This window comes from Centropristis striata, chromosome 6, assembly GCF_030273125.1.
Source record: "Centropristis striata isolate RG_2023a ecotype Rhode Island chromosome 6, C.striata_1.0, whole genome shotgun sequence".
NCBI lineage: Eukaryota > Metazoa > Chordata > Actinopteri > Perciformes > Serranidae > Centropristis > Centropristis striata.
This window is the reverse complement of record NC_081522.1, coordinates 9,821,443-9,845,361: the sequence shown is the minus strand read 5'-3', so window position 1 is coordinate 9,845,361 and position 23,919 is coordinate 9,821,443. Positions and strand designations below refer to the sequence as shown.

The following is a 23,919-nucleotide window of genomic DNA, read 5'->3' as shown; positions in this document are numbered from 1 at the left end:
AAACGCATGTTTTTCACACGGAAATTAACTGCTGTATATAAATATATAATCTAGTGTAAAATTTCCAGGTAAACAAAGCAGCAGTTTGGCAAATATTGAGGGAGGATACAGCGCAAACTGTTTTTCGCCTGGCCAATCACAAAGCTCTGTGCTGACGTTAAACCGGAGCCTGGGTCATCAATTTGGACCGGAGGCACCTTTATCCATCAGCAACAGACCTTTTCACTGTAACTTAGGCCATACTACTTTACTGCTTTCCTGTATATTTATGTTTTCCATGTTCTGCTGTATTATATGTTATTTTATGACTTCTTGACATCATTCACATATTTCAGTGTTGAATGTTTTATGATTCTCTACGCTTTTAACTTGATTTCTAAATGGAGTACGACCCTTGATTTTTTTTTTGTACTGACCTCAGGACCCTCAATCCAAACCATGCTGAAACACATTTAATATTCAAATCCAAATCAATTTTTTTCTTTCCTGTAGTGGCATTTATCAATAGAGATTGTTTTGTTCTGAGTTGTCAGATTTTGGAAATATCAACAGCAGAGATATTTGCCTTCTCTCAAATATAATGCAACAATATGACTTGAGGTGCTCAAATTGCAAAAAAAACAACAACCCACAAAATACCCCACAAACATTAAAAAAAAAAACCCGAATGTCTCATTCCATAAATCGTGACTTGTGTGCTTCAAATGCACACTTGCATTACGTTTTGAATATTTATTTTTAATTAATTAAGATGCATTTTATTTTTTTCTTTCATATCCCCCTCCTTTTATAGTTAGCTTTATAGCACAATGATTTATCTTTTCGAAGCTGACAAATCATATTTACTTTCATGTATTAGAGTCACACAGTTGGAGTGGCAGGGCTGCATGATTTTAGCTCGCTTCATGAGCCCAGCAGGGGATGGACTGCATCTGCAGTTCTGCTTCATGTTATGACAGTCAAAATGCATTTGCCCAGAGCCTGATATACAATAATGATATTTCAAAATTAGGAGAACGGTGCAGCCAAGCTGAAAATTACATGCACTTGAAAGCTTGACAGCTGATGAGTCGAAAGGAACAGTTAATCCTTGCAGAGATACAAACTTAATATCAATCTGCTAACATACACATATGCACAATTGCATGCATATCACTCAGTCAGGTATAGCAACACATACACTAAAGATAGATTACAATTTATGTACTGTAAGTGCAACTCCAACATATGTCTGGTTGTCACTCTAGCAATGGCTGTTATGGTTATAAATATAACCCCATGTAGTCCTAGAAACATATAAGGAACATACTGTACCACAACATAAAACTAGATCCCCTCCATGTGCAACATATATGTGCATTCTGCTCATAGTTATTTAATACAGTAAAGATGTGCTGCCTCAGCCCTGCTCAGTAGCTACACTATATTTATTCTTATAATTGAACAAATGGAAATAATATTTATCCTAAATATTTTTACTATGTATTTATGTTTGCTCATTTACTGGAGTTTATTTATTTAAGACCAGAGGCTTCATTTGCTGACTTGGCAGCTATTTAACCTGATCTACCAAACAAATGCTTAAAGTAGCCATAAAAAATATGCTTAACTGGAACAGAAATATGTAGTTAAGTTTTAAAATTGAAAATTATTTTTTAGAATTCTGTCCTACAAAGCTGTCACCAATATATTAACTCCACACCTCTTGCACATATGTGTCATTTATGATTTCTAAATATTCTTGGAACGTGTCAGATGCTGTGATCCTTTAAAAGCTGGCAATCTGACTCCAACCAGACTTTTCCCCTTCCTCTGGTCCATGTATGGATAAATGTACAGTCCAGAGCTGGACTAAGGCCAGAAGAGGCTACCAGCTGCAGCTCTCAGTTCACTTTCTTCAACGACATATGTTCACATTTACAGCATCACAGCAGAAACACACAAGTAATTTTGTTCATTTTGCATCAGAATATATGAAATGTCTGCAACAGGTTATGATGCAATCACAACAAAATCACTTATACTTATATCACTTGCTTCTATCTACACTTCTACATTTACAGTTATATTAAGGTTTTGAGACTGTAGTGTTTTTACAGTACAAAGTAGCAGAATTAAGTATCCTCAAAACAGTCCACATGCATACTAAATCTGCTTCATTTTTGAGTATGCTATAGTGAAAAAAACTGTTCTCCTACAATTCATTCTGCAAAGGAAAATCTGGTGTTACTCAGAGTTGCAAAAATAATAATTGTAGATTTTAAGTAAAAACAACTTTGAGAGCTCCCATGAAAACTGAAAACAAAATGTTATAAATCTATAAATCAGTGGTAAAACATTTATAAAAAATCAAATTCTCGCCCAAGCTTGGATAATTGGTTAAGGTTAATAAATAAATTAATTAATTAATCCCCATTATTAAATCAAGTGAAGCTGAACATATTCAATAAAAAGGTAGTGCTGACATACATAGCATACAGTCTAAATCTTTAGACTTCCATCTTGTGTCTGGCTCTAGTCCACACGTCTGGTACATAGTATGAATGAGGACACACTATCCATCTCTCTCTCTCTCTCTCTCTCTCTCTCTCTCTCTCTCTCTCTCTCTCTCTCAACAACAGCTCTCTCTTGTGGACAGCTGGTTTAAGTGTCTTCTGGTTCAGTCTGAAATGTGTTGACTAGTGGAATTCATATTAAGTTATTGTACATCAATAAGGCCCTACTTTAAAAATGTGTCTCACTACAGTAATTTCAATGTCAGTTCACAAGTAATATATATACTTAGATGTCCAAACTCAATACAACAATTTCGTCACGTGAAATGGTGGTTTGTGTGTTCGAATTCTGTTTGCCTGTTTGTTTATCTGATTTTATGCTGCATATTTCCAGTTTTTTTGGGGCGTCCTAGTGGTTAAGACTCACACCTTATGTAATGTTGCTGGTTCAAATCCAGCTTGGGACCTTTGCTGCTTGTCATACCTCTGTTGTGTGTTAATCTGTATCATTACTGTTTCTATCAAATAAAATAAGCTCCAAAGAGCAATATCCAAATCTCAGATTAGAGATATGTTTAAATTAAATAAAAAAAAACTTGTATTTATTTCAGTTTACTTCCTTATAAGATTATCTTGTGGGCTGGACAGATAATTTATGACATATTACAGTAGGTGTATCAAATGAGAAGTGGGTGGACATACAACACAAAAAACTGCCCAATATAAAACAATATAAATCAATATCCCTGCTACAAATACCTTTATGGAGCTTGTGATGTTCTGCTGTCACTGAGTCTGAGATGTGTTGACTCACCTCAACAAAAAAATTTAGATTTTTTTGTATTCAGACGCTTAATTTTCTTACTTTTCATGCACAGCCCTGGAAATGTCAGCGTAAAGTACAGGGGTTCATGCTATTGTGCCGGCCCACTATAAATAAACGCCGCCACATAACAAACACCCACTCATGTCTAAGTGGATTACTCTGAGAAAATCACTTGTTGAAAGAAGACTTGCACAGATGTATGCGGACCTAGAAGTGACTAATCTGGCCAGACTGCAGAGCAGCAGGCGGCTGCTAACAAGGGTAACTGCCGATTAAGGTCAGACTGCAGTGCAGCAGACAGACAGGAAGACTAATAAATGCCAAACATCACCCATATCACCATCCTTCAAATGTGCCGCCAGGGGTCTTTGTTCTTATCGCAGTCTGAAAGCTGATTCATGAACCCAACTTTCCAGGAGTGTGGAGGATAGTATGATGCATGCATTTATTCTTGTCCTATTATACGTAAGAATAAACACAGTGGAGAGGATAGCACTCATATCACACAAACAGGTTTGGTAGAGAGCATAAAAGCACAGACTTGAAGAGACTGTGCAGGAGCTGCACATTCTCTCTCTCTGGATCAGGTTCAGCTGATCAGGCCGTCAGTATCTGCAGCCAATCATGTGACTGAAAGCCGAGACAGAACATGTGGGACTTCCTGCTGTTCAAATCCACAGTGGGAGAGGACGGCCAAACACCAAACAGTCAGCCGAGCCATCAAACAAGAACATTTATAGGTTTTGTTGTCACATATGGACTTTAGAATTTTGCTGTTGTTTTATTTATGGCATTAAGCTGTTTGTTTGATTGGAATATGTGGAAACTCAGTTTTTCTTGGGAAGGAAAGGTAAGCATCTTTTTTGGCTTTGTTCCACAGACATCATTATCCCCATGATCAACATGTTGCATGAGTTTATTTGCATATTTGATAATGTTCAAATCATCTTGGTCAGGAAAATATAGTTTAAATTGTGTATATGAACAGTTATATATATATCATATATATATGAACACATTACTGTCAGTATTTTCCTTAGTTTTTCTTTTTCCTTAGTGTTGAACTAATGAAATCACATTTTCCAGCATAAAGTGTTTAAATGGGTCATAGTGGAAGGAACAGACTGAAGAAGAAGTGCCAAATAACTGAAAACATGGTGAGTTTATAAGACTATATATATATATATATATATATATATATATATATATATATATATATATATATCTGTCTGGATATGTTCTAAGGGTTGTAAGCTGTTTGTATTGACATGCAATAAAGCTGTCTTTCTTTAGAACTTAAATCATTAATTGATTAATTGGTTAAGTAGAGTTATTCAGCAACAATTTTTAGAATGTTTCAAACTAATTTTTTAAGGTAAAAATACCAGAAATCCACTGATTACACATTAATTCTGCTTCTAAATATGAATGTTTGTTACTTTTATTTGTCCTCTACAGTGTTAAATACTGTATATTTTTTAGTTTAAGACTGTCTGACTTAACATGATGTTTCAATATGCTATTTTTGGCTTTTTTTTGTGTTGTATTTCATCAACCAAATAATCACCTAAATAATCAAGAATATGATTTACTAACTAATCAATAATGAGTTGTCCTACCTCCCAGATGTGTACCAGCAGTAAGATATCATACATACAAGTCTTATTAGTCTAGTAAATGTAGTACTGTATCCTCTGAATGACCTGCATATGTGTGTCAGTCTCTGTTATATGGTTAGTTGACTCTGTTTGGGTGAACAGAAGGAACTAATTAGCGGTGTAAATAAGAGGATCTTTTGATTTACAGCTTCTCCTATTAACCCGACAGGAGACCGAGTGCCAGCAGTGGACAGACAGCCAAACTGATGAGGACAGCGACTCGGAGGAGATTCTGTGTGGAATCCATGTAAGCAGGACTATGTGGTGGTTTGAATGTCATTATAGCACAAAACAAACTATCATCACACACCTTACCACAGTAAAGAAACTACCTACAGAAACTACCTGTGTTGCACATTAAATATCACATTATCATATGATCACTGGATGTTGGAAAGGCAACGGATCTTGAAATAAACTAATTGTATTGCTAAAGGAGGAGTAAGAGCCTTCTTCTTGGCCATTCTTGTACAAATATGTGGCCTGTTTAATCTCTCAGCCCCTTGTGGTGCTGAGCTGTTTGAACCATAAGATAAGTGTGTTAGTGTTTGTCTCCACAGGAGAGCTGTGCCACTGACCTGACTCACCACCCTCAGCTGGACACTGACATCGAGGCAGTCAGGACTTTGTATTCCGATTCTGCAGTCTCCATCAGGTTAGAACATCTTTTCTTATTCGGGGTCATAAAAGGATAGCTCTGTTTTTTTGAAGTGGGCTTTTATGAGCTACTTATCCAGTCAGTGCAGTAGTAGTTGGTACGGCTCCAGTTTGCAGAAACTAGCAGAAGTATTGGCACGGAGGGCAGAGGCAGCAGTGAAACATACTTTATTCACCTAAAAAATCTGACAAAAATTCCTTTAATTGCACACAACATTTTTAATATTTCACTGCCATCAGACAGCCCTTTCTGACAGGGAACTGAAACTGTTATCTATACTTTTCTTTAAAGCCACCAGATTCCTCTGTAAAAAAAAACAACAACTGTAATTTGAACTCTCAGAACACAGTTGTTGTAGGTCCACTGCTGCAATCAGTTAATTTATTTGTGTTATTGTGCTATATTTGTGTTTTAAAGGGTTAGTTCAGATTCACCGTTATTCATATGCAATAGGCTAACACAAACAAACGATCAGTAAAATTTGCATTTTTGTCAAAGGAGTCTGGTGGCTTTGAGGAGAGCATAGATAAAAGCTTTAGTTCCCCCCCAAGTAAACTTAAACAGAGCTGTCTGGCGGCAAGGTAAAGCGTTCAAATGTACAATTACACTGACCGTTTTTTTTAAAAATCTTATAAGATGCATTTTTGGCCCCTTCCACAGCAGTACATTGCTTAGCTGCTGGGCCAGTACCCCTGCCTGTTTCTCTGAACTGGGGCCATCGTCATCTACTGTAGGTAACACGCTGACTATGGATAATTACCTCATACAACCCCATTTTTAAGAAATCTATGTCTTTAAAAGGATCATTCATTTTCACTTCCTTTTCTTCTTCCAGGGAGTATGGGTCAATTGATGATGTGGATGTTGACTTAAACATAAATGCCAACATTTTGGATGTAAGTTAAATTTCCCAGTCACTAAATTAAAGTACAAAACATCTGCGTTTGCTGTCATGGTATCTTGTTGTGTTTAATATGGTTGCACTGTGTGGGGTCCACAGGATGAAGTGGCCAGGGCCTTGATGATTAACCCGTCAGAGCCCATCGTTATCCGTCTGCACTTTTCTCCATCACGATATCTGGACGGACCTGGTGAGCATCAACAACACTGCTGCAAACCAGATTTACTATACATTTAAATGAGTCAATGTGACACCTGATCAAATTGTTTTTCTCACCACAGCACCTTCAGTCGACGTCTTTCAACCATCCAACAAAGATAATTTCAGCCTCAAGAAACAACTACAGAAGTGAGAGTTGTTTTAATGTTTTAGTTCTGTGGTATTCAAAGCCTACTGATTGCTAATTAACTCCTTATTTTTGTTACCCAGTATTCTCACTGTCTTCTTATCTCGGGAGTGGAAACATCTGACCAATGAGAACATCATAGTCCGACAAAAAAGAAGACACAGTTGGTTCAGACCAAGTGGGACCATCAAGAGGTTTCGTGCAAGACTTAGCATCTGGCTCCCGCCAACAAAGTATGTGAATCTAATAAATCTGACACTTTTCTTTCTGATTCATTCTGTGGTGAAGTCTCTATTCACTGCTTCCTCACCTCGCTGTGAGCAGGCCCACTGAGCTCCAGGAGCCCACTGTGAAAGGAAGGATCCTGTCACCACCAATGAAACTGAACCGTTTCACAAATCATACGACTAACTACTCGATCAAGAATCCCAGAGGAGAGCTCTTCACCTACACGCCCAGTGGAAAGGTGGATTCAAAACACACATCTTTGACTTTAACTTGAGTATTTATCCTTTGCTGCCCTGGTTTTGTCCCTTCTAAGTGTTTAATAATTGTGTTTGTGTCCGTTTTACCACAGAGGGTGATGGTGTCAGCCGTCAAGTCGTCAGCACAGCTCAGCACCAAACAGCTGATTGAGCTGCTTTTCTCCTCGCAGGCCATCAGCCACTGTAAGACCACCCCGTCTCTGCAGCATGGCTTCCTGGTGCAGGTAAATAATGACAAATCAATTAATATTATAATTTGTCAGAGGTGACAGGCACATGCAATGTGATAACAACAGTGTGACATTGTATTTTAGTTTTTATTTAAGTCTGTTTTTGCTCATATAAAACACACATTTACGAAGAGACTAAAGATGCAGCTATTTACTGAACTCCTTCACACATAACCTGCACAGATAGAAATAGGAAATAAACAAGAAGTATTTGCTCTGTCCTTATGCACTACCTGATAGCACTTACATCCAGATGGACTCATTTTTTGACTTAATCTTTGCTTATGTCATATTAACCCTTAAATGTACGTCGATTTGGATAAAATCGTCTGCAAAATGACATCGTAGAATTGTGCAGAATTGTAGATCTTGTAAATCTTACCCAGTAATCATGATCAAAATATACATTTATTATCTATCATAAACCACTTATTCTCTGTTATTGCTCATTCATCAATTTCTTATTTTATATAATTATGATTAAGCAGTTGTCTCCAAACTGTAACTGCTGTGTGTTTCTACCTCATCAAGATTTAAATTAGTCAGTCTCTGTCACAAAACTTCTTATATAATCCTAGAACTGACATTTAGTTAAGCTTTAGTCTCAGTTATTTCCTTCAAATTATTATGTTTATTCTATTGTGATTATTTGGTTTAATAATCCTTTCTTTTATCTGTATAGTACTTTCTCGATACAGAATGAGGAATTTATGTTTTGAAACGAATTCTTTAAAATTGTAATTAGTTACATTTTATTTTATTTCCTGCAACGTGTTGTGTTATTATTAGTTTTAAACACATAAACAATACAAAACACATAAACAGGACCGCCCACTCTATCCTGTCAGACAGCACATGCTATACAAAATAAGGCAAAAAAAGGTGAAAGTAATCATAATGACCAAGACAATAATAATGACATAATAATTTATAAAAAGTAGTTTGTCTCCAGTCCGCAATATGTACTCATTTTTTCCAGTCAGAGAGCCGTCTGCCCATTAACAGCAGATTTTTCAGATCTGCAGATATATAATCAAGGAAGGGTGTCCAAACATTAAGAACAACTCGTCCTTACCCTTTACAGCAGCTTGTAATATTTCATGAGGGAGGATATCAAAGATCTCCCTGTACCAAAGGGTGACAAAGGTGGAAGAGTTCTGATCCAGTTTTTTAATATACACTTTCGAGCAACTAGAAGGAGTTTATCAAGGAGCTTATGCTGTGACTCAGTGAGATACAAGTCCCGAGAGGGAAGGCCCAGGAGGAAAACCCCAGGGTCTTTCTTAATTTTATTTTAAATATCCCACTGACTACCTTTGAAATAAGTGTCCAAAATCTGGAAATTTACATTCCCAAAAGTGATGGAAATATGTCATTTCTAAGTTGCACATATTTTCTGAGGAGATATGGAGTGGTCATTTTTGTTAACAGGAGTAATATGCAGCCTGTGAAGTATCTTGTACTGAGTTTCTCTCTCAGCCAGTTACAAATAGATGTGGACCTTATCAGGCATATAGTTGCCAGCCAATCATTGTGTTATTATTTAAATTGTTTTGTTAGTGTTCATTTTATGCATTGATGGTAAAAGTATTTAGATCCCTTACTTAAAAGTACTAATACCACAATGTGAAATTACTCCACTACAAGTAAAAGTTCTGCATTCAAAACTTCAAAAGTATCAGTATTATCAAAATGTACTTAAGGTATCAAAAGTAAAAGTATCATTATGCAGAATGGCTCTACTCATATTATTATATATATTCCAAATATATTATTTGATTATTTGTATTGATGCATTTACGTAAGCAGAGTTTCAATTTTCTCAAGATAGGGCTCATTTAATTACTTATTATAATGTTATGAGGTTTAATTTATAAAAATGTCTAATAATTTTAAATCATGTTTGTATCACGTTTTTTGTTAAATCTTGACCTGAAAAGTAACTAAACCTGGCAGCTAAATGTAGTGGAGAAAGAAGTATAATACTTGCCTCAGAATAGAGAAAGTACAGTACTTAGTAAATGTACTTAGTTGCATTCCACCACTGATTTTATGTGCTATTAAATAAATCATATATAATTATGTAATGATGTTTTCCACTGTGTTCACAGATGATGAGGTATGCTGAGCAGAGACTTCCCACACTGAATGAATTCTGTGTTGTCTGTGATGAGCGGCATGTGTTTCAGAATAGCCCCATGTTAAAGGTACATTTCTACAAATAAATTAGCTGGTGATTATCTGGCTAAAGTTCTGAGTTAAAACAAAAACTGCACTTCACTGATACTATATTGTTACTATTTTGTTTTCTGTGTGTTTGTAGCCAGCGGTTTGCACCAGAGAGCTGTGTGTGTTTTCCTTCTATACGTTGGGGGTTATGTCTGGAGCGACAGAGGAGGTGGCCACTGGTGCAGAGGTTAGTAACACACTTTTATAAGTAGTCTGGGTCGCTGGTTGTTCCCGATCTATGAACCTAATGTCCACTAGGTGTTGCCAAAGCTTCACGGCATGGTCACAAGACCTTCATTTTAAGAGGTGTCAGAAAACTTCAGCTTACCTTTGGCCCAGCAATTCATTTATTTATTTATTTGATGAAAACTAAATATTTTTAAACTTTGGATTGTTTTTCAAGGTATAAACTTAAAACGGTCTCAAAGGATAAAGGCACAGCAAAGACCTAACACAGAATTAACAGAAGAATGGATTTATACATAAAAAAGAAGCCTTTTAAGTGCATATGATTAAATGTGGGAAAAAAAGACACAGCGCATTTTGTTAAACTTACAGAAAATGAGCAACAAAATAAATCTCTGTTGCAATATTCTCAGGAAATAATCTGCTCCAAATGCTTCCAAATCACTTGTTTTACGTAAACTTCCTGCAGTTGTGCGTTAATTATGTGGCTTAATTGTACAGTTTATCAGGTATGCATTACAAATAATAAAATATAAAAAGGTTGTTAACCTCTGTGATCCTTATTAAAATGGATGTATTGTGGTTGTTCTACAGGTAGTGGACCTGCTGGTGGCCATGTGCAGAGCTGCACTTCAGTCTTCACGCAAGAGCATCATATTTGAACCATACCCTTCTGTTGTTGATCCGTGCAACCCCAAAACACTCGCCTTTAGTCCAAAGGTATGAGCTGAGCTAATCTAAACTTCTTTGATTTATAATAAAGTATTCAGTATGTCATTTCTTTTCATTCTGGAGGAATCATGCAGGCCCTATGTTCATTTTGTTGCAGAGGAAGAGCTACGAAAGGCTGCAAAAAGCGCTGGACAGCATCTTGTTAATCAGGAGGATGTCACAGGTGACTGATCTTAAAGTAAATCTCATGACACCGTCTTCAAAATTCATATCTGGTTCTTCTTGTCTGACAATAATCTGAAAGCTGGTGAATGTTTTCTTGACAGTTAAAAGCCTTAAAATGAAATGGATAACACTGAATCTTATCATTTCCAGGGCCCATATTCTGAAATAAAGAAGCAGATGGACAAGATAGACCCTCTCGCTCACCCCTTACTGCAGTGGTGAGTGACACAATCTGAACACATTTTCATTCTGTTTCATTCATTTGATATGTCATGAATCTGGGTGTTTCTTAGATTCACATCCAGGTGTGTGTTTGTATGTTTGACAACAGGATTTTAGCAAGCAACAGATCACACATTGTCAAGCTTCCGCCGAACAGGGTATGATAGAGCAGTTTGCAGTTAGAATATGACGTGTTAATGCAGTAGTTTTACAGCAGCAGTAGTTCAAATTAGTAGCCAAATATTATATGATATACAGGCTTTTATATTTTCTTCTATTTTTCTACTAGCAACTAAAGTTCATGCACACACCACATCAGTTCCTGCTGATCAGCAGCCCTCCAACCAAAGAGGCTCGTTTTCAAACTGCCAGGAAACTTTATGGCAGCACCTTTGCTTTCCAGTGAGTAAAAACAAAGCTGTGGCACTAATTTAAAACTTTCATATCAACACTGCATGCAGAATATGATCCCTGCTTCATACACCCAGACCCTCTTTTCTCTTTTTTCAGTGGTTCCCACATTGAAAACTGGCACTCTATTTTGAGAAATGGACTGATTAATGCCTCTTATACAAAGTTACAGGTAAAGTCTGAATATATGAGTTAATTTAAATCATGTAACAGTGAATATTACATTTGATTTTTGAGGGGTTTTTTTTGTCAGATTTAGATAAATAAAGGAGGTCGGATTTAGTGGCATCTTTAATCATTTCCGTGCCAGGAGTTAGACCTTGTGGATTTTTTTTTCATCAGTTCATCTGGCTGCCTTTTCATTATCTGTTAAGTGTAACTGTTCTTTTTGTATGCCTTTATGGTTACAGACTCTCCTCGCTACACTCTCATTTGAGTTTAATTTATTAGAGATGAAATGCATAAAGTAACCACGGATACCATTATCATTTTCAATATTTTTCTTGTAATGTGTTTCTCCAGATTTTGCAATAATATCATTGTGAATTATTTTGGCCTGATAATCCTATATCCTGACAGCCCTGGTCTCTATGTAGTTATGAAGAGCCCATTTTGAGCTAATGAAAGCACACCAATGTTTAGTTTCAGGTGATTATACTCTTATTAAAACATCTCCATAAGTCCTACACACTTGACCTGGAATTGTACCGTTAGACCTATTCAGGAAAGGAAAAACCTTTCAGGATTTGAAACCAACTAAAGTGTTCACATTGTTTGTTATTGAAGCTTCATGGAGCTGCATATGGAAAAGGCATCTATCTGAGTCCTATCTCAAGCATATCATTTGGATATTCTGGTATGAATGCATACTATACTTCTTTCATAATACTCTGCATACAAAATTACATATTTATGCAAAGATTACCATCACTTATTGACTCTAGCATGTTTTGTTTTTTAACTTCCTCTTTGTGCAGAGATGGGTAAAGGGCGACATGAAATGCCAACCAAAGAAGAACTCATAAAGAAATACAACCAAATAAACAAAATCAAACAGGTAGATAATCTTTCACTTTGTCTCTCTCACACCATAGACATCTTCTCTTGTGTTTTTGTATCTCATCCTGTATTCTTTCCTTTTCTTAGGAACAGCCAGGGGAAACCAGGTTTCTGCAAAACAGGAACCTCAACTGCATTGCTCTCTGTGAAGGTACATATGAGATAATGCATTTGTGGTACAAAGAGCCTTGGTTGAATAATATCAGATCTGATATTGTGGCAGTGTTTTATAATAGTCGACTGCATCTCTTGACAGTCATAACTTCAAAGTACCTTCAAAAACACGGAAACATCTGGGTGTGTCCGATATCCGACCATGTGTGCACACGTTTCCTTTTTGTGTGAGTAAAATATGAAGCTGCAAAAACAGAAATGTCTTGAAAACCTTTCTACCTTCTTTATAATGATGCATTTCTAGGCTATACTGTCGACTATACAATATCTTGCTTTTGTCTTTCTCAGGTATGAGAACGGCCAGGTGGGAGATGTCCACATCGACACTCAGGATGCCAGGATCGAATGGGAAATTTTACAAGTGATTGCTTCAAAGCAATGCTGAGAAAACAAATGAATTCTGATTAGAGAGCAGATTTAATTTATGAAAAAACTCTGACTGAGAATAGGTCTTAGTTTCATTGTGGCCAAACATATTGAGTTTGGCTCTTATTGGTTTTGAAAATAAAACAATGCTTTATATTACATTCATCAGCTTTTGTGTGAATAAAAAACACTAACTCAAGTTCACAAGAACAGCTATATGGATGGAGGAAAGTTGTTGTGTCATACACCTGTAAAATTGTTTTTGCCTTATATTTTAAATTCTTTTTATAAAGTCTGGTGTCATTTAAATCTATGTGATAACTGCACTGTAAATACATATTTTGTATGTTTTTATAAACACATTTTTTAAATAAACATTTTCAGTATTTACTTTTTTTGTTCTACAGATAAAGTCTTTAACTTTTACAGCTCAAAGGGACACTTTGTCATTTGTAATATCTGTTCTGTACCACAAGATGGAAGTGTAACCAATAACAACTACTGAGGGCTTTTTCATCACTAACACAGCCAGTAAAACCTCACACATTTGAAATTTCTGTAAGTAGAGACTGCTGCAGATATTTAAACAACACTAAACAACTGCATAACACACCAGATGTCAAAAATAAAAATAATTGCATGGCTATACTAGAAAAAAAGCTCACACAATGATTAAATCAATAGTTTTTGTGGCACATGCAGGAAATCCAGTAAACCAGTTATTATCTAAACTGTCATAATGGGAATATTTTCACTGATAGACAGTAAATATGGATTTATTTGACATTTATGTCCAGTAGATTATTCCCCTGTGAATAAATTGCATGTTGTTCTGAAATATATTGACACAACTGAGAACCACATCATTGCTCTCATTGTTCATCATAGGGTGCAAACAATCATGTGAGGCAGAAATGCACCATTATAACAGTATACTGGTTCCATATGAGCCCCACAGCTGCCTCCTGACCTCCTCCCCTGGCTCTGATCCTCTAAAGGAAGCCTCTAGGTGGCAAAAAAAAACCTTTGTTTGCATCTGGATACAGATATTTTCTTACAAGGTTTTATGTAAGTTTTTTTTTTTAATGCAGCAGCTCCAAGGTATGATTGTCCTCCTAAATGTCATTGACTCAAAAGAGGCACAAATGAGGGAGCAAGCATTTTCTGGGTCAGCCCAGCAGGCGTTGGACTAAAGGGAGGAGAACTGTGAAGTTGCTGCAATAGCCCAAAGGAAGACATTTCTCAAGGACCATATGGCTCTCTGATGATAGTGCAGAGGGAAAGTTGTCATGAAAACCATGATATGTTGCCATTACTATTGTATTATTTCTAGATATCTTTTACCACAGTCAGATTGTAATTTGGTGCAATATCTGCAAAAAAACACACAACGCACATTAAGAATGTAAACAATTAAAACTAATTCAGTTAAAACAAAGGATTGTTTCAACTGCACGCCTTGTTAAATCTCATTAACTCATGTTAATTCATCCATATAAATCAAGCATCCACATGGACAAATACAATCTCCGAGCCCTTTAGGGTTTAACAAAAGCTTTGCTCCATAACCAACAAACTAGAATGTGGCAGACATATTTTAAATGTTGCATGTGCCTTTAAGAGCACTATGTCCCACTCTACATGTCTCTCTCTGAGCCTCATATGTGTTTGTTGGCATCAGCTGTCCTCAGTGCTGAAAAGAGCAAGGACATCTTTTCCTTCACGTCAATGGGATTAGAGGAAGAGATACCCTCTTCATACAGCTGGCTGTCATCTCGGTGCTCTGAAGACAAAATGGGAATGCAGAATGGACAGAGGACTGAAAGAAGACCAGGATAAGTCACAAGTTTGGATTACAAAGCTGATCAGTTTTTTTTTTTTTTTTAATACTAAATGGACAAGAAACGTGTTTTGGACCTCAAGGGAGGTATGCAAATAATCCAAGGCTGCAGGCTCAGAAACAGCATTCACTGTTATTCCGCTACTTTCTAAAAACATGACTGAACCCAGGGGTCAGATGAAGAGTTCAAATGCTACAAGCAACAATGAAATGGAACGGCAGTCTACTTCATTCGACCCTGATGTCCCATCTTCATCTTTGTCTCCAAAACTTGGCCAGAGCAAGTTCAGGAGAGTCAGCCGCACAGAGGACAGCAGTCCCTATCCGATCCCCGGCCTGGCAGCAGACTCCCTGCACATGCGAGTGAAAGAAGGAAGCAAGATCCGCAATTTGCTGCGGTTTGCAACAGCTCGCATGGAAGGCGAGGGGAAAGACAGCACCGGGACATCACTGAGACAGGTGGTCTTCACTGGCTCAGGTCGAGGAGTCACCAAAACCATCACCTGTGTGGAGATTCTGAAACGTAAAGTGGGAGGGCTCCACCAGGTGTCCAAGCTCTACTACAAGACAATAAATGAGTTCTGGGAGAGTCCACAACAGGGAGTTCCGGGTATAACCATGCAGAGGACAGTTTCTGCCATCTGTATCCTGCTCTCTAAAGACCCTCTGGATCCCAAGGAGCCCGGATACCAACCCCCTGAAACCCTGAGTGCTCCCACAGAGGATGCAGACAGACGCAGAGCTCTGATCAGGGCAGCTCACAGTCCCTGCTCACAGCACGCAGCCAAGAGAGTCTGCCTGGATGACTGGAGGATGTGCTCTCCGTGAAAGTCTGAGAGCTCTTGTTTACTTTTACACAAGAGCAATAGAAAGCATCCTGACTGGAAACATTACAAACTGGCCTGGTTTGTGAAGCGGCAGATTGAAACTGCCTCGAACATCTCTGGTGCCCATCTACTCGGGCTGCAACTAATGATTATTTCCATTATTAATTCAGCTGCCTTTTTTTTTTTTTTAAAGATTGATCGATTATTCATTTTGTCTAAGTTACAATGTAAACATGCAACTTCCCGAAGCCCAATGATGTCTCCAAATAGTATGTGTCCAGGCCAAAAACCTAAAGCTATTCAATTTATTATCATGCATGACAAAGAAAAGTATTACATTATCACAACAAGAAGCATGAAACCAGCAAATGTTTGGCCTTTTTGTTTAAAAAAATAATCTTAACCCATAAGAACCCAGACCTATTTATCCTTAAAGGAAAATTATGGGGGATATACCACAGACCAAGTGGACCACATAGAACACATTTATGATGTTTTTTTTAAATACTACCCCTAAGATCTGTGATGCGACGTATATGTTACAATGGGGGTTTATGGAATTTATGTTTATGATATTTCTTATTTTAAAATAATTAAACTAGACACATTTTCTGCTTACAGAAACATAAATTTGCCTTTTTTATTTGCATCTCCACAACATATATCACAGGATAGGATAGGATTATTTTTTGTTTGTATTTGGTCAAATGTACTTCAAATTGAAGAGTAGAGCATATATATTAATTTAAAATAATTTTGACAGTGAAAGTAATTGAGTGGCCTATCACCATTTTTGTTTTTGTGACAAATACGTCACATCAGGTTTTGGATTTTTAGGTTAAATACCTTGTGACGTATATGCCACAGCAATATTTTTGTTACTTGTTTTATATTAATTTGTTCAGGAAATATGGTCAAAACAGGTTAAATGCAACACAGGACATTAATTGTTAAATGGGTTTAAACTTTAAGCTTTTTGAAATTAGCTACTTTTTTCACATTTCTGTTTCCAGTCAAACCCACATTTTGGAGAAGTCACTTCTTATCACAGTCAAACAGTCTTGCTAAGGAACTTTATGAGTTAAGGTGAAGCATAAAGCTGAATATGGGAGATTATAGAACATTTAAAGTGTGTGTTACACGCGTGTCACCATGGATGGGTTAAAAGTAATTTGATTGTCGAAATAGTTGGCAGTTCATTTTCCGTCAATCAACTAACTGATTAATCAACTAATTGTTGCAGCTCTACTATCTAATTAGCATCAGTATCAGTGAGGTTTGGTGTCTGCACAAAGGATACTGAAAGACAACACCCACCTCAGCAACAACCACCCTGCTGCCATACCACTAAACTACAGAGCAGCTTCTTTCTTTGGGTTTTGAGACACTCGTTCTCCACAGTCCCTCATAAAAATAGTTTGTTTGTTGTTATTATTATTCTTCTGTAGCATATAGGGGCTACAACTGCATTTCGTTGTGCAACCCAGTATTTTCCAATGACAATAAATAAACATTGGACTAATCCTGCAAAGTATTAGAAAATTAACAATGATCGAGTGGTTATTTTAGTAATGTCTTTTTAGCAGCATCAGGTTGCCTAAAATATGAAATACCTCTGGATTTCAACTTCTATATTTGTTGTATATAAAGGTAATGCAACACCACTAAAGTGAACAATTGTCTCTGCCTCCAGTGACCAAAATGAAAGGCATTCTCTTAATGCATAAGATACAATAATGCATCAGTTTACAGCTTCAGTGAGATGACTAAAGGTAGCAGTACTCCGATCGATTTGTTGTATGAAATGTGCATGTTGAAATTTAAATGTGTTTTGCAACGCTTTGTTATGAAATGTAAACTATATGTTTGAATGATGATTAGCAATTATATATATCTGATGCAAAAGCTCAACAAAGTACCGCAAAAGTACAAAGTCTTTGTAAATATTAACAGTTTGCATCTGTAATCTTTATTGTTTTCTTCTTTTGGGGGACAAACAGTGTCATGGATCATAAGATGAGAAGGTTTTGGTTTAGGATTGTGTGATGCTGTCCCTTCTTACAGAAGTAACATTATTGAAATAAATGAACGATGCATTTCAGCTATGATGTTTTGTTGGAGGGTGTACACACATCTTTATATTTGAATAATATACCCCTAAAAATAGAAGCAGTTAAATAGAGATTTTACAGAGACAAACCTATTTAATGAACAAAAGTAGTTAGTGTTTGTGGTTTAAATTCTGTTCGTGTATATTCTTGAATACTGAATACTGAATACTTCGGGATTATTTTCAAAATCAGACATTGAAAATATTTAACCTTATACCAAAAAATAGACATAGCCACCCAAAAAAATGGCAACTTTAAAAAAAATAATAATAATAATTTTAAGACGTTATCAAAAATTTAACCCTCAGGGCCCACTTTAATTTACTACCCTTTCGAGCCCTTTGGGCTGAAAATGTCCACCTCCAAAAAAATGCTATAAAAACTTTACAGATTAATATTTTTTTCTACTTTTTTCTGCATAGACCTCTTAAACAACTTCTGCCCTGCTCAAAACTATTAAACATTCAAAGATTTTGAGGATTTTAACCCTTTAAATGCCAGTTTGATTGCACAATGTCACTGATGTTTTATATGAAAAAAAACACAAAAATGTAGTTATTTTTCATATAATGTATTTTTTTTGGTCGGGGCATTGGTTTTTATCACAGCCTTGGATATGTCAAAGATTAAGAACAAAATTGATTTTGATGCATTTTTAGTTTTTGTGTAGTGTCAGATTTAAAATGCAATACCCTTTCAGGCCCTATGGGCTGAAAATGTCCACCTCCAAAAAAATGCTATAAAAACTTTACAGATTAATATTTTTTTCTACTTTTTTCTGCATAAACCTCTTAAACAACTTCTGCCCTGCTCAAAACTATTAAACATTCAAAGATTTTGAGGATTTTAACCCTTTAAATGCCAGTTTGATTGCACAATGTCACTGATGTTTTATATGAAAAAAAACACAAAAATGTAGTTATTTTTCATATAATGTATTTTTTTTGGTCGGGGCATTGGTTTTTATCACAGCCTTGGATATGTCAAAGATTAAGAACAAAATTGATTTTGATGCATTTTTAGTTTTTGTGTAGTGTCAGATTTAAAATGCAATACCCTTTCAGGCCCTATGGGCTGAAAATGTCCACTTCCAAAAAAATGCTATAAAAACTTTACAGATTAATATTTTTTTCTACTTTTTTCTGCATAAACCTCTTAAACAACTTCTGCCCTGCTCAAAACTACCAAACATTCAAATATTTTGAGAATTTTAACCCTTTAAATGACAGTTTGATCGCACATTGTCACTGTTTTTCAAAGAAAAAACAAAAAAAAATTGAGTTATTTTCCATATAATAAATCATTTTTGGCTGGGGCATTGGTTTTTATCACAGCCTTGGGTAGGTCAAAGATTAAGAACAAAATTGATTTTGATGCATTTTTAGTTTTTGTGTAGTGTCAGATTTAAAATGAAAAAAAAAAAAAAAACCTTTTTGGCCACTTGATAGCAGACATGTCCACTTCTAAATAACGCTTTAAAAATATTACTGAAATATATGTTTTTCCAACTTTTTGGGGTTAAATCTTTTGATCAACTTCAGTCCTGATAAAAACTATCAAATATTAAATGATTTGATATTTAATTGAATATTTGATAGTTTTTATCAGGACTGAAGTTGATCAACAGTTAACATGCATTCTTTTGACATTCATGGTCAGTAGATTATTCTCCTTAGAATAAATTGCATGTTGTTCTGAAATACATGTTGGCACAACTGAGAACCACATCTTTGCTCTCATTGTTCATCATGGGGTGCAAACAATCCTGTTAAGCACTATGGCATTAAAGCTTTATTACTATATTATTATATTTCAAAGAAAAGAAAAGAAAATGAAGGGAAAAAAATCATAAAAAGGACAGGCATTTGACAGTATTTTATTTCTAGGTCAAAGTCAGATCCAGGAGGTCACATTACAGAAATATGTCAATGAGCTGCGGTTTGCGCATGCGCAGCACGGGATAGCGTACGTGACGGGCCAAGCGAGTTAGCGCCTAGCTTCCTCCTGCAGAGCTCAGCTGTCCAACAACATGTTCAGAGCCGCCGTCCGACTCTCGGTCTCTGGTGTGCGGAGTTTAACCCGCACACAGCCACGGTGCCAAGGTATTTGATTATTCATCTGTAACCTTGTATTCATTTGTCATTTGGCTTTTGAAGCTGTCCGGGCGAAGCTGTAACTGAAGTCGTGTGTGGCTGTCGGCACATTGCGATGCTAAGCTAGTTTAGCCGGTGTATTTATCGCTTAAATATACGCCGCACTGTTAAACATGTTATTTTTTTCCTCTCATATTGTGTAGCTTTTTCTTTAATACCACCTATATCTACATAACATTTGAGTGTGTTGCTCTAAAATGCCCTAGTATTGAGCTCGGCGGTGTGTGTGTCCTTGCCATGACCCAGTTGTGAGGCTCCATCCGGGGCCTGTTGTCTGCTGCAGGGTGCTTGTAGCTAACATGGTAGCTGGGTTAACTAAAGTTGACTAGTTAAAGCTGCGTTCAGCCGATTAGCTAGTCTTCAGTGACAACATGTATAGTGTGGTAAAAGCAGTTACATTTGGAAAACAGGCTTCTCTTTTGTTTAAGCATACACTCTTTACATTGTCTTACTCTATCAGAGAAGTGTAGCTATAGATATGTTATAATTAGAATTAAGAATTCACACATCCTCTTAAATGTGTAAGAACCACAACATGAATAGACATTTCCTGTTTGTCAGTGTATTCAGCCTGCTAGGTGCATTTGGTAGGTCATGAAAGGTTGTTGGCAATGATCCAGCTACATTTCATACTAGACAGCATTTGTCCTCAACTAACTTCCCTCAGAGTAGATACCCTTGAATGTATTTGCCCTTCTGCCTCACCAGTGCTACTGTAAGTGCTTTATTTTCTTGGTGATAAGTTGTCCGACTAAAAAACTGTTGTTATTGTGCAGCTGTTTTGGCCTCAAGGTGCTACTCACATGGGATGCAAGAGACCGATGAGGAGTTTGATGCCCGCTGGGTCACCTATTTCAACAAGCAAGACATTGACGCATGGGAGCTGAGAAAAGGTATTTTTATCTTTCACAGTGAAACTGAATCAAGCAAAGTTATTTGCGTTGTGAAATTAAAAACTGGTGCCTAGGGTCATCAGTTTTTTTTCTTGTGTAGCAGGTCAAAGCTGTTCTTAAGCAATAATACAGTGTTTACTAAGAGTCAACAGAGAGTTGTGATCAGGAAGTTTCGTCTGATTTGACATTTGGAGAAAATCCATTAGGATGAAGTGCTTTGATAATACAGAATGAGTGCACTACTGTAATTAAATTGTTCATTTTTTTGATTTATTGATAGGATAGAAAGAAGAAATCCCACAGTATACTGCACTTAGTAACATAAGTCAAATTTAAACATTTAACATTCATGATTAAACCAGTATGCAAGTGTTATTTCCAGAAATTGTCCACTAAATTTTGAATGAGTGCCAAACCTGATCTGTGTGTGAATTCAGCCAGTGTTGGCCAGGTACCACAATTCAAGAGAGTGCAAGCACTCTGTCACGAACACAAGCTGCCACATGCTCTCTCATTTGAAGCATGCCAGACAGGTGGCCCCTTTCACATGTGCACACATGCTGGTGTTTACAAATAGATACCAAAACAAAGTATTGTACTATTCTGAAACTCGGGTAGCAAATTAGCACTTCAATTGAAAATGTTTAATTCAGGCCTCTAACATACTTTTTTTTTAACCCCATCCCAATACAATTGTCTAAAGTAACACATGTACATGTTTTTCTACAAACTAGTTTTATTACTTTTGTGAAGGAATCCTCAGTTTTAAATGTTAAATGTGAGACAAGTAGCTATACAAGAACTTTTGTGTCTTTTAGTCGGTACCAAAAGTTGTTGAGATGTCATAGCTGGCAACAGTCAATACAACCGTCACAGCCAGTTACTGTGTACCATTCTGATTGGTTATGGCCACATGCAGATAAAAAACAGTGCTGTGTAAAAAAGGTGTGCAAGCACACACATTATGATTGACGCTGGGATAGTTTTCCAGAGTATTAAAGTCCTGCCGAGTATTATAAACAGCTGTGCAGTGTTTTTGCGTCTGATAAGCCTTCAGACACATTAATCTGTCACTGACCCTGGACTTCTTGGATCGTATTTCATCATCTCAGTGGTACCTGAAGCATCACACATTCTTTCAGTGCAGGGCTGTTTTTTGGTCTGAAGAGAAAAGAACAACAGAAAAAAAGTTCTGAGTTGCATGAAATAAAGTGATATAGGGAAAGGCTTGTTACCAGGTGAGAAATGATAAGACAAGAAAAACTTGTCAATTATTCACTCGGCACTCCTAGTGGGTGAACGTCACACAAAAACATGCAGGAAGTAGTGTTGCAAATGTCGTTGGTTTGCAGTTTCACATTGAAAGCATTTGTTTGCCCAACTTGTATATTAAGACAACCTTTAAGGGTAAGGTAGGGAATATTAAACACTTTGAAACTGTCAACAATTCCTATGAAAGACCAAAACTAGCTCTATGTTCGTTTGTTTCAGCACTGACAATCTTTCCTACCTTGTTAGTGATTGACTGACTGCTACCGAACATGTATACAAACAAGTCACAAATGTAGAGTTTCACTGTTAAAACAGGGTCAATAATTTCCGAGAACAGCTGCACGTTTTTAAATTTAATTAAATTAAATGTAATTTTTTTCTGACTTCGTATGAGTACAAATATGAGATGTAATCATTATTACTCAAGGAAATAGTGCAACTATTGGGAACTATTTTCAGCCACATTTACACACTTGTACACTCGTGAGTATTTTTAGCTCCAGAGTGGTGTGTGTAGTATAACTATTGTTTATCTAAATTAAGGAACATGTCACCCAGTAACTGGCTCATTTATAGAGGTCTATCGTACGGAGCAATACAATACCATTAATCAGACTTTTAATACACAGAAAATACTTTTTAGTAGGATTGGTTAATTATTGTTTTTTATGGGATATATATTCACATTAAAAAGAAAAGAAAAGGAAAGAAAAGCCAGCCTTATCCTCTTAGCAACAGACGGAATAAAGTAAATGCATCTTGTATTAAAAGTTTTTTATTTTGGTCTGTTTCTATAAATTTAAAGGATGTAATTCCTTCTTTCAGGGATGAACACATTGATCGGTTATGATCTGGTACCTGAGCCAAAGATTCTTGAGGCGGCACTGAGAGCCTGTCGGAGGTTAAATGATTTAGCCAGTGCCATCCGAATTTTGGAAGCTGTGAAGGTGAGAGAAAGAAGCACACTTATTGAGCTTGGTAATAAATCGGGAAATGTTTCCAACCAGCATCTTTACAGTTGATAGTCACAAGTTAATGATTAATGTTTTTCACCATTTGTCATTTCCTCAGGATAAAGCTGGTCCTCATAAAGAGATCTACCCTTATCTGATCCAAGAGCTGCGGCCAACATTGGACGAGCTTGGCATTTCTACACCTGAAGAGCTCGGCATTGACAAAGTCTAAAAGTAGGTATTAAAAGTCTCTTATCAGTCATGTGTTATTTTTCCCCTCCCAGATTTGTCACAAAAGGGGAATCTAACAGAACTTTGTTTTGTTTCAGATCTAAAGACGGAGGATAACCCCGTGACAGAGAACCCTTGTACTTACATGTTTTGCCTCATATAATACATGTGATATTTAATTTGGCCTTTATTAAGTTCTTTAGCTTGTAAAATATTGATGAACCTAATAAAGGAAAGTGTATCTTTACTGAGTATCACAATATTTTGGGATATTTTAAATGGTTTGAGAGTACTTACTGAAGCAATACACTCAATTCATTAGAAGTTGCTTTAATAGACAGCAGAGTGTCACTTTTACAGTGCATGTTGTTTTAGCAGAGTGTGTGTGTGGACATTCTTGTGAGAGTCACATTTTGCCACCAGGGAGCAGCGTTTTCACGTGAATGTAAAAATCATTCTACTGTATTCAATCTTTATTTCATCTGTTTTCATTTCA

The 23,919-nt window shown here is 36.5% G+C and overlaps 3 protein-coding genes across 3 annotated transcripts; all 3 read left to right on the top strand.

Annotated features, from left to right (window-relative positions):
- The first annotated feature begins 4,011 nt into the window (after window positions 1-4,011).
- Window positions 4,012-13,423, top strand: LOC131973603 (protein mono-ADP-ribosyltransferase PARP6-like). Its single transcript, XM_059335642.1, has 23 exons — window positions 4,012-4,171; window positions 4,408-4,478; window positions 5,149-5,226; window positions 5,540-5,634; window positions 6,473-6,533; window positions 6,638-6,728; window positions 6,820-6,886; window positions 6,968-7,117; window positions 7,209-7,350; window positions 7,462-7,593; window positions 9,711-9,806; window positions 9,923-10,015; window positions 10,609-10,734; window positions 10,844-10,909; window positions 11,062-11,129; window positions 11,243-11,291; window positions 11,423-11,535; window positions 11,644-11,716; window positions 12,331-12,400; window positions 12,522-12,601; window positions 12,691-12,754; window positions 12,860-12,944; window positions 13,066-13,423. Exons 2-23 carry the CDS (start codon window positions 4,422-4,424, stop codon window positions 13,160-13,162), a joined length of 1,953 nt encoding a protein of 650 aa, XP_059191625.1. The 5' UTR covers window positions 4,012-4,171; window positions 4,408-4,421; the 3' UTR covers window positions 13,163-13,423.
- A 1,518-nt stretch (window positions 13,424-14,941) lies between these two features.
- On the top strand, window positions 14,942-16,006 carry LOC131973878 (ribonuclease P protein subunit p25-like protein). The gene has a single exon (XM_059335995.1). The coding sequence runs from the start codon at window positions 15,140-15,142 to the stop codon at window positions 15,809-15,811; it is 672 nt and encodes a 223-aa protein (XP_059191978.1). The 5' UTR covers window positions 14,942-15,139; the 3' UTR covers window positions 15,812-16,006.
- A 3,863-nt stretch (window positions 16,007-19,869) lies between these two features.
- LOC131973332 (cytochrome c oxidase subunit 5A, mitochondrial) lies at window positions 19,870-23,919 on the top strand. The gene is made up of 5 exons (XM_059335306.1): window positions 19,870-20,023; window positions 20,851-20,967; window positions 23,065-23,186; window positions 23,311-23,426; window positions 23,522-23,919. The coding sequence occupies exons 1-4, from the start codon at window positions 19,951-19,953 to the stop codon at window positions 23,422-23,424; spliced, it is 426 nt and encodes a 141-aa protein (XP_059191289.1). The 5' UTR covers window positions 19,870-19,950; the 3' UTR covers window positions 23,425-23,426; window positions 23,522-23,919.

Excerpts from the sequence above, each read along its gene's own strand:
- LOC131973603 (XM_059335642.1), top strand. The coding sequence starts at position 4,422 with ATGGGTCATAGTGGAAGGAACAGACTGAAGAAGAAGTGCCAAATAACT. Across the intron at positions 7,351-7,461 it reads CCTACACGCCCAGTGGAAAG|AGGGTGATGGTGTCAGCCGT; the intron begins GTGGATTCAAAA and ends GTTTTACCACAG. Across the intron at positions 10,910-11,061 it reads TAATCAGGAGGATGTCACAG|GGCCCATATTCTGAAATAAA; the intron begins GTGACTGATCTT and ends TATCATTTCCAG.
- LOC131973878 (XM_059335995.1), top strand. The coding sequence starts at position 15,140 with ATGACTGAACCCAGGGGTCAGATGAAGAGTTCAAATGCTACAAGCAAC.
- LOC131973332 (XM_059335306.1), top strand. The coding sequence starts at position 19,951 with ATGTTCAGAGCCGCCGTCCGACTCTCGGTCTCTGGTGTGCGGAGTTTA. Across the intron at positions 20,024-20,850 it reads CACACAGCCACGGTGCCAAG|CTGTTTTGGCCTCAAGGTGC; the intron begins GTATTTGATTAT and ends GTTATTGTGCAG. Across the intron at positions 20,968-23,064 it reads CGCATGGGAGCTGAGAAAAG|GGATGAACACATTGATCGGT; the intron begins GTATTTTTATCT and ends TCCTTCTTTCAG.